The sequence below is a fragment of the Lepus europaeus genome, chromosome 5 (genome assembly GCF_033115175.1).
Source record: "Lepus europaeus isolate LE1 chromosome 5, mLepTim1.pri, whole genome shotgun sequence".
NCBI lineage: Eukaryota > Metazoa > Chordata > Mammalia > Lagomorpha > Leporidae > Lepus > Lepus europaeus.
This window is the reverse complement of record NC_084831.1, coordinates 38,376,188-38,386,727: the sequence shown is the minus strand read 5'-3', so window position 1 is coordinate 38,386,727 and position 10,540 is coordinate 38,376,188. Positions and strand designations below refer to the sequence as shown.

The following is a 10,540-nucleotide window of genomic DNA, read 5'->3' as shown; positions in this document are numbered from 1 at the left end:
ATCTGAGACCCCAGGCCCACGAAGGCCCCTCCCCCTCCTCAAAAGCAGGAACTCACCAAAATCAACTCTTTGGTGGCCCATGGCTCCACACTGAGCACGGTGACCAACTATCGGAGTTTCTCAGGCCATGGAACTTCCAACAGCAAAACCAGGGCAGTCTTGGGTGCACTAGGACCACTAGTCACCAGTAGGTCAACAGCTGGGCCAGTAACCGCTTACTGATCTCAATTAAGAGGAAAAGAATCACAGGAAACTTGGGGCCCCTTTCTAATGAATTTTCATCTTAGAGAGATAGGAGAGATCACTGGTCTTAGTAACACGACAAGGCTGCAGCAAACATGCACAGAACTGCAGGCTTTGGAAAGCAGTTTCTCAAGCATAATCTCCATGGATTCTCACAAAGCCCTGTGAGTTCATTGAAGAAAGAACCCTAATCCTGATCTCGCCAGCCACTGAGGTGCAGAGAGGTTAATTTGCAGAGAAACGTGGCAAAAGAAGACTCCGTGGCTCGAAGAGGGCACTTGCTCCTGAAGTAATCCATAACTTCAGTGCCGTCCCAAACACAGCAGGAATGGTCGCAGGACTCACGAGATGATCCTGAAATTCTGGTTAAATGTGAGAGGCTAAATATAGGCAGAAGAATTTGAAAAGGGATGGAGGGGTGGGGTACAGCGCTGTGGCATATCGAGGAAAGCCGCCACCTGCAGTGCTGGCATCCCATATGGGCACCGGTTCGAGTCCTGGCTGCTCCACTTCCTATCCAGCTCTCTGCTATGGCCTGGGAAAGCAGTAGAAGATGGCCTAAGTCCTTGGGCCCATGCACCCACGTGGGAGACCTGGAAGAAGCTCCTGGCTCCTGGCTTCGGATTGGTGCAGCTCCGGCCATTGTGGCCATTTGGGGAGTGAACCAGCAGATGGAGGACCTCTCTCTCTCTCTCTCTCTCTCTCTCTCTCTGCCTCTCCTTCCCTCTCTGTGTAACTCTGACTTTCAAATAAATAAATAAATCTTTTTTAAAAAAGGGGTGTGGGGACTTATTTTAAAGCTATAACAGTATTAAAAAGTAAAGTAATGACAAAAAGAAACAGAGAGACTGACAACGATAGTAAAATATCATATATGACAAAAGTAGCCTTAAAAACCAGCTGGGTGAGAGCCAATCGAGACAGAGCCGCTGTCAGCTCTTTAACCCGGCTAGGTTGCCGCTGCCGCCACCACCAAATTCCGGAGGCGAAGAACCGAAAGCCAAGAAGACATGGATGTGAATATTGCCCCATTCCGCGCCTGGGACGATTTCTTCCTGGGCTCTGACCGCTTCGCCCGGCCGGACTTCAGGGACATTTCCAAATGGAACAACCGTGTGGTGAGCAACCTGCTGTACTACCAGACCAACTACCTGGTGATGGCTGCCGTGATGATTTCCATCGTGGGGTTTCTGAGCCCCTTCAACATGATCCTCGGGGGAATCGTGGTGGTGCTGGTGTTCACGGGGTTTGTGTGGGCAGCCCACAACAAAGACATCCTCCACCGGATGCAGAAGCAGTACCCCACGACTTTCGTGATGGTGGTCACGCTGGCTAGCTACTTCCTCATATCCATGTTTGGCAGCGTCATGGTCTTTGTGTTCGGCATCACTTTCCCTTTGCTGTTGATGTTCACCCCTGCATCGCTGAGACTTCAGAACCTCAAGAACAAGCTGGAGAATAAAATGAAAGGGATAGGGCTGAAGAGGACACCCATGGGCATTGTCCTCGGTGCCCTAGAACAGCAGGAGGGCAACATCAACAAATTCACTGAGTACATCAGCAAAGTGAAGGAGTAAATGGTAGCTTCTCTGGTGACAGGGTGGCAGCAGGAATGGAGTTACCGTTCACCCTTGACCAGACCCACTTTCTGTTTGTGTTTTTGAAATAGGAGGCGCACGCACACCCAACTACCTATGGCAGCATGCATGTGTAGGCCCAGCCGTTAACAGCTCTGGTGTTACAGAGGAAAGGCCTCAAAAACTGAAAGAAAACCTCCCCACCCCGCCCAGAGCGTCCAGAGTTTCAAGTTTGTTTATGCAGACTGGAAGGAAATGGCTCATGACTATTTCTTGAGAGGAGTAAAAGAATTAGGAATTCCACAGCAACAATACTGCTATCTTGCAGGGGAGAAAGTAGTTGTAAAATATCAAGGCCATAGGAGTAAGTGAAAGGCTGTTGAAGTAGATAATGCCACGCGTGAGCTTGTATCAAATCCCCTTGAGCTAATCCCTCCCCGGAAAATTCCCTAGGATTCTCATGTGTGGGGTATAAATTAGCTGAGTTTTTATTATTATTCTTTTAAAATCAAAGATGATCTCTATCACTTGGCCTCCTGTTTGACGTGCAGTGGAAACTGGAGAAACCAGTTGTTTATACTTTGTTTACAAATATAAAGATAGCTGTCTAGAATATTTTGCTAAAGTTTTGTAAATTTTTGAAATGCTAGTCATATGTTTTTCTCCAGCCTGTACTCGTTGCAAACTTCATGGTTTCTTCCTTACAGAGATTACAGCTGTGTTACCTGTATTATTCTTGACAGACTTGTTTAAAAAAAGACAAAATAAATAAAGTGAAATAAAAAAAAAAGAAAGAAAAACCAGTTGGGTTACGTGAGATTTCCAACAGATGATACTGTGACTGTTGATTGTACATATGGAAATGGGGAAATTAGATTCCTATCTTACATCATACACAAACATTCTAAGTGGGTTAAAGACCTGGACATTACTTTTTAAAGCTTTAAAACTTTGAGAAAAATATCACATGAAAGGAAAAAATTGGAGCATTTGACCACATTATAATTTGAAATTTGTATATGACAAAAGATATATAAGAAGCAACATTAAAAGACAATGCAAGGGCCGGCGCCGTGGCTCAACAGGCTAATCCTCCACCTTGCAGCGCCGGCACACCGGGTTCTAGTCCCAGTCGGGGCGCCGGATTCTATCCCGGTTGCCCCTCTTCCAGGCCAGCTCTCTGCTATGGCCCGGGAAGGCAGTGGAGGATGGCCCAAGTCCTTGGGCCCTGCACCCGCATGGGAGACCAGGAGAAGCACCTGGCTCCTGGCTTCGGATCAGCGCGATGCGCCGGCTACAGCGGCCATTGGAGGGTGAACCAACGGCAAAAAGGAAGACCTTCCTTTCTGTCTCTCTCTCTCACTATTCACTCTGCCTGTCAAAAAAAAAAAAAAAGAAAAAGACAATTCAAACCAAATCAGATATTTACAAAACATGTAATTGACAAGAAATCAGTATCTGAATATATACATATTCACAAATAATAAGAAAAGACAAACATCCCAACAGAAAAGTGAGCAAAATATATGAAAAATGTATTCATAGAAGAAACCTCAGTTGCCAAAAACATGGGAAAGAAATCAGGGAAATGAAACTTGAACTATAAGGCAAGTCCATTTCATGTCCAACAATTTAGCAAAGATCTTCAACTTTGACAATACTTGGCAAGGATGCGGATAAACAGAAACCCTCATCTGTTTCTAGCAAGACCATAAGCTCGAGGGCAACGTGGAAATGCTCAGTAAAGTTATAAACGCACAAAGCACAAACTCACCTCCCAGTAATTCCTCCAGCCACAAACCAATTCCCACACTAGCACCTGGACACGAGCCAAGGTATTCCTTGTGGCTACATTTCTCTCAATAGGAAAGCGGATGCGTTAGCAGACATGGCTGGAATAGAGGCTCTTGTCTTCCTGCAGGAAAAGAATTTTGGACATGAGACAGAAAGCAGCGGTAAGCAAGGTAGCAAGGTTGAATGAGGTAGGCGTCCGTCAGAGCGGTGGGCGCCTCTCCAGCAGATCTGAGTGTGCCCAGTCACTGACTGGGGTGAGCCAGGTACAAGGCAAATGAAGAGAAAACCGCTGACAGACCAGGCGGGCATCTCAGCAAAGAACTGAGAGCTGAGTGCCCTGCGCATTTAGACGTGGGCGTGTGAGGGTCTGGGGTCTGGGTCTCCCCCGCCCCACTCCTCCCATTCCCCTGCACAGAGGGTTTGCTGGGTGTGAAGTAGGTAAAATTCCTCCTGGGTTTTATTAGCCGATGTTATCGGACTGGGTAGCCCCCTTGACATGGGGCAGAGGCATCTCCTGGTGCTGCCTTCCTTGAGGGGAAGGCTGGGACCACCTAGAAGGTTACTGGGCTGTGGGCCGCTTCCAAGGCGTGTTTGCAAAGCTGGGGCTACCTTCCTCTCTGTGTGTGCTTTGCTTTCCTCGGGCCGCTTCCACACACGTAGGCTAATTCCCACCTAACAGATACGGCAGTTAAAATGAATCCTTCAGTCTACCTATATCAACACAGAGAAATCTCAAAAACAAAACCAAGTGACAAGAAGGAGGAGAAAGTTGCAAAAGCAAATAACTGGGGCCACATGACAGCGCAGCCACCGCCTGCAGTGCCAACGTCCCATATGAGTGCTGGTTCGAGTCCTGGCTGCTCCACTTCCTTTCCAGCTCCCTGCTAATGTGCCTGGGAAAGCAATGGAAGATGGTCCAAGTACTTGAATCCCTGCAACCCACATGGGAGACCCAGATGAAGTGCCAGGAACCTGGTTTTGGCTTGGCCCAGCCATGGCTCTTGCCACCATTTGGTGAATGAACCAGAAGATAGAAGATCTCTCTCTCTCTCTCTCTCTCTCTCTCTGTAACTGTGTCTTTCAAATAAATAAATCTTTTTTTAAAAAAGCAAATAACCACTTCTATAAATTTTTCAAGCACAGGAAAATAACACTACATCTCATACATACACACACTCTGCATGCAGAAAAAGTACAGAAGGAGCCGGTATTGTGGTACAGGGAATTAAGCCACCACCTGGGACACCAGCATCCCATATGGGCACTGGTTTGTGTCCCAGATACTCCACCTCTGATCCAGCTCCCTGCTAATGGACTCAGGAAAGCAACAGAGGATGGCCCGAGTACTTGGAACCCTGCACCCATGTGGGAGACCTGGATGAAGTTCCTGGCTCCTGGGTTTGGCCTGGTCCAGCCCTAGGGAGTGAACTAGCAGTTAGAAGATCTCGATCTTGACCTCAATCTTTCTCTCCCTCTCTCACTCTGACTTCCTAATAAATAAATAAATCTTTAAAAAGAAGGAGAGGAGGAACAGACAGAAAAAGGATAAAAGCTGGCATGGTGATTTCAGTGGAAACAGAAGGCAACAGCCATAGATGATCAGGGCAGGACTTCAGCTATATCCAGCACTTAATCACATCCAAAAGGCAGGGAGGAACATCTGAAACAAACACCACAGTTAAACACTCACCTCTGGTAAACCTGGGAGGAGGCTCATTTGGCATCTGGTCTTGTGAGTGAAGGGTTCGATTTAAGGCACCACGGTAGGGGGACGTGGGAAGCAGCTCCGTGGCGGGCTTGGAGCAGTGACGGGAGCAGCCTTGGAGGGGACATGACTTGGTGCCAGGTGGCAGCAGCAGAGGCTGTGGCAGTGAGGCTGGGGTCTCTGGAGCTTCTGGTGGCAATTACGATGTTGTCTCTGTTCCAGGGGAAGCTATCTAAGCCAGATGCCACCGGAGGCTGTCTTGTGGCCTCAGCAGGCCCCTGCGAGGACAGCAGTAGAAACCCCAGCGAGAACACAAGGCATTCCAGGGCCTGGGAGGAGATCCAGCCATCTTGCTGGGGCAGTAAGAGCAGACACAAAGTAAGTAGTGCCCCTTCCCTGCTGCAACCCCTCTGGGTGAACTTCTGAGCCCTTGTCTAGGACCCCGCACTCATCCCTGGGAAATGTCATCGGAGTGAGTGTGGCCTCCTCACTGCCTGCTCACGGCCTCTTGGAGGCCACCGTTAGTCTCCTAGCACCTTCATTCTCCCTCCCAACTCTGCATCAAGGACAATATACTGAGCAGGACAATCAGAACAGACAACGGAGATCCAGCACAAGCTGTGGGCCGACCAGGCCTCTGCCAGCCTCAGCACCAAGTCAGCCAGATCCAGCGCGAAAAGCAAGCCCCTCCCTGGACAGAGGGGGATGTACCCCACCCACTCATCCTCTTGCAAAGGCGACACCAAAGCCCCTCCCCTTTCCTGGGCTTTCCTGGGCCCATCTCTTCCATCTGGCTACCATCTCTCTTTCTTTTAATTCTGAGTTTATTTCACTTGTATGTTTTTCTCTCCCCACCATTTCCACATCTGACCACCGATACTACTGTGTCCTGTCGTAACATTCCACACACAATTAAAACCAGGCAAAGGGCGGATTCCATCTTTAAAAACTAAACAGGCGGGGCTAGCACTGTGGTGCAGCGGGTTGAGCCACCGGCTGCAGTGCCCACATCCCTTGTGTGTGCTGGTTTGGGCACTGATTGGAGTCCTGGCTGCTCCTCTTCCGATCCAGCTCCCTGCTAATGGCCTGGGACAGCAGCAGAAGATGGTCCACGTGGGAGACCCAGATGAAGTCCTGGCTTCGGCCTGGCCCAGCCCTGGCTGTTGTGGCCATTTGGGGCATGAAGCAGTGAATAGAAGATAGATTCTCTTTATCTCTCTCTGTAAATCTGCCTTTCAAATAAATAAATCTTTAAAAAAAAAAAAAAACCAAAACAGGTATTTTAGACAACACATTCTTGGCAATAGAACCTGGAACATTTATCAAACATGGTACGGGAAGTTCTCACTCTGCATCCAAAAAGGACAGCCAGATACCAACTGTTACAGAAATAAGACGGGGAATTTTGACAAGCTGTTTAAAGTGTTTTCTTAAATAAACTCCTAAGAAGCGTTTTTTCACGTAATGGATGAACTTGACTTCCACTTTGAGAAGAGAACCACCTTGTTCTATGTACGCTTGCATTTTTGCTTTAATGTCTTCTCCAGAACTAGGTCCTTTTGGTGTTGCAGGAGATTTTTCCTGTTTTTGGCAGAATGCGTGACCTTTTGATCTTGGTGTTGCGCTTTTTTTCCCTGCTGGTTTGATTTTTGTGCATTTTTGGCTGGGAATCTCCTATAGATCTCTTCACTGGAGGTTTTTCTTCAGTTTTCCTTGCATTCAAAATCGTTGTCATCCCCATCTTTGTCATCTCCATCAGCAACAAGTTCTCCTTTTCTCCATGGTACCGGTGCGGTGCTGCCTCCTCCAGGGTGCATCGCTTTCCAGATACACCTACTAGTTTCACGTCCTCCTCCTCTTCATTTTTTTTTTTTTAATTTTTGACAGGCAGAGTGGACAGTGAGAGAGAGAGACAGAGAGAAAGGTCTTCCTTTACTGTTGGTTCACCCGCCAATGGCCGCTGCGGCTGGCACACTGCACTGATCCGAAGCCAGAAGCCAGGTGCTTCCTCCTGGTCTCCCATGGGGTGCAGGGCCCAAGGACTTGGGCCATCCTCCACTGCACTCCCGGGCCATAGCAGAGAGCTGGCCTGGAAGAAGGGTAACCAGGACAGAATCCAGCGCCCCGACCGGGACTAGAACCCGGTGTGCTGGCACCGCAAGGCGGAGGATTAGCCTGTTGAGCCACGGCGCCGGCCCATGTCCTCCTCCTCTTCATCTGCCTCTGCATCTTCCTCCACATCTATTAAGTGGGTTCCACTAACACACCCACACCTGGAACCACACTGCAACTTGATGGCCACAGGTGGTACTATTTCTTTTTGTTTTTTTTTTCTTTTTTTTTTTTTTTTTAGATTATTTAAGATTTATTTATTAGGGCTGGTGCTGTGGCACAGCAGGTTAACACCTTGGCCTGAAGCACCGGCATCCCATATGGGCACAGGTTCTAGTCTCGGCTGCTCCTCTTCTGATCCAGCTTTCTGCTATGGCCTGGAAAAGCAGTAGAAGATGGCCCAAGTCCTTGGGTCCCTGCACCAACCTGGGAGACCCGGAAGAAGCTCCTGGCTCCTAGCTTTGGATTGGTGCAGCTCTGGCTGTTGTGGCCATCTGGGGAGTGAACGAGCAGATAGAAGACCTCTTTCTCTGTCTCTACTTCTCTCTGTAACTCTGTCTTTCAAATAAATAAAATAAATCTTAAAAATTTATTTATTTATTTTAAAGTCAGAATTACACAGAGAGAGAAGGAGAGGCAGAGAGAGAGAGAGAGAGAGAGAGAGAGAGATCCTCCATCCACTGGTTCACTCCCCAATTGGCTGCAGTGTCTGAAGCTGCTCCGATCCAAAGCCAGGAGCCAAGAGCTTCTTCAAGGTCTCCTACACGGGTGCAAGGACCCGAGGACTTGGGCCATCTTCTACTGCTTTTCCAGGCCATAGCAGAGAGCTGGATCAGGAGTGGAGCAGCCGGGACTCAAACCAGTGCCCATATGGGATACTGGCACTGCAGGCGGTGGCTTTACCCGCTATGCCACAACACCAACCCCACGTGGCGCTATTTCAAAGCCACCAATGGGAGCCACCAGTTTTCGAAGTTGCCAGAATGACTTTCACAGGACGGCCTTACTAATTCATCGCCTCTGCTTCAACAATGTGCCGTTCAGCCTTTGCACCTGCACCTAAACTGACCATTCTTAAACGTGCTCATTTTGGTCATGGTCCACTCTAAAGTGGTCATCTTTGCTGGTCTTTAGTTCACAACTGAAAAGATGGTTCTGGGACCTCAGGGGAATCATGTCCATGTCCATGTCCATCGAAACTTAGGTGGGATAGAAGGTGGATGGAGACAGGCGCCCACTACTGCAAAGAATAGCCAATGGATCTGGCTGAAAAGCCCATGAAAGCATTTCAGGCATGGAAAGCCAAGACACTGTGACGAAAAATGATCTACATGAAAGATCTATGTAAGTGAGATCCAAGTGGAAAGAAGGGGTCATCAAAGAAGGAGGTACCTTTCTCTGAAGGGAGGAGAGAACTTCCACTTTGTGGCCCTGTCTAAATAATGTCAGAGTTTGTGGACTCAAGAAGCTTCCATAGCCTTGGCAGCTCATGGCAAGAGCCTCAGGTGATCACCAACATCATAAATAAGAGTGTCGGCTGGCGCTGCGGCTCAATAAGCTAATCCTCCACCTGTGGCGCCGGCACACCAGGTTCTAGTTCCGGTCGGGGCGCCGGATTCTGTCCTGGTTGCTCCTCTTCCAGGCCAGCTCTCTGCTGTGGCCCAAGAGGGCAGTGGAGGATGGCCCAAGTGCTTGGGCCCTGCACTCGCATGGGAGACCAGGAGAAGCACCTGGCTCGTGCCTTCAGATCAGCGCAGTGCGCCAGCCACAGCGGCCATTGGAGGGTGAACCAACGGCAAAGGAAGACCTTTCTCTCTGCTCTCTCACTGTCCACTCTGCCTGTCAAAAAATAAATAAATAAGAGTGTCAATTGTTAAATCAACAACAGGAGTCACTGTGCACTTGCTCCCCATGTCCTTAATGTGTTATACTATGAGAATTAACAGTAAAATTAGTCTTCAAATAGTACTTTAGACTTTGTGTGTCTGTGTGGGTGCAAACTGTTGAAATCTTTACTTAGTGTAGAGTTTATCTTCTGTATATAAAGATAATTAAAAATGAATCTTAATGAAGAATGGGATGGAAGAGAGAGTAGGAGGTGGGACAGTTTGGGGGTAGGAGGGCAGGTATAGGGGGAAGAACCACTATAATCCAAAAGTTGTACCTAGGAAATTTATACTTATTAAATAAAAGCTTTTATAAAAAAAAATTTTAAATGCTGATAAGTAACTTGGGGAAAAAAGGGACAGAATCTTGCCAGGGCCCATGCTCGGGAGCCCCCCCCCCTTGGCTTACACCCCTCACACTCATCTTTCTAGATCTTTCTAGATCCCACCATCCCTCTTTGGCTCCCACACCTCTCTACTGGGCCACTCTGCTTGGATTTGGCGTCCCAGAGTGACCTCCCAGGACACACCCTGAGGAGTCTGATGCCAGCTGCTCTTGCAGTAGCTCAGGTAAAAGGCCCCTTCTCCCCACCACAAGCTACCGGCCTCTGCCACAGCCCTGGCCTCCCCATGGGTGGCAAGAACCTGTCTCAGTCCGCTTACCCCTTGTCAACATCAGAGGTGATTAGGGAGCCCCAGGTACAGCCACAGATGCTTATCAGCATGCCACAGCAGCAAGGACTTGCCCAGCATCTGGGCACAGAAATGGAGTGCTCCTTGGAATAATGTCTCTGCTAGATCTCGAGCAAACCCCACCCCCAGTACCCACCTCACTGGGGTAGCCTCCCCTACCTGACAGCCCAGGCCCGGCTCACTCTAAGCAAGGTTCGGAGAGGGTGGGCTAAGCCACCTACCCCACAAAACCGCCTTCCCTGCCCCTCCCTCGCAGGCCCAGGCAGGCTCAGCGCCTCTGCTCACGCTAGCAGCCCTCCTTCCTGCTCCCCTCTACATCTTACTCATCCCCCGGGACCTAGCTACAGAGCTCCCTGCTCCCCCAGCGCTGCCTGGAGCCTCCTTTCTCGAACCATTGAGTCAGAGCCACACAGTCCTGTAAGGAATTGCTCAGTGAGCATGAACCGCAGAAACAGAATGTGGCGTAAGTGACTTATCCGCCAAGGACGGTAAATCTGCAATCTTTGTCTATGAAACAGTCAAGCATGCAG

At 49.0% G+C, this 10,540-nt stretch overlaps 1 protein-coding gene across 1 annotated transcript; it reads left to right on the top strand.

Annotated features, from left to right (window-relative positions):
- The first annotated feature begins 1,173 nt into the window (after nt 1-1,173).
- LOC133760737 (PRA1 family protein 3-like) lies at nt 1,174-2,450 on the top strand. Its single transcript, XM_062193324.1, has 2 exons — nt 1,174-1,823; nt 1,913-2,450. Exon 1 carries the CDS (start codon nt 1,254-1,256, stop codon nt 1,818-1,820), a length of 567 nt encoding a protein of 188 aa, XP_062049308.1. The 5' UTR covers nt 1,174-1,253; the 3' UTR covers nt 1,821-1,823; nt 1,913-2,450.
- Nucleotides 2,451-10,540: the final 8,090 nt, after the last annotated feature.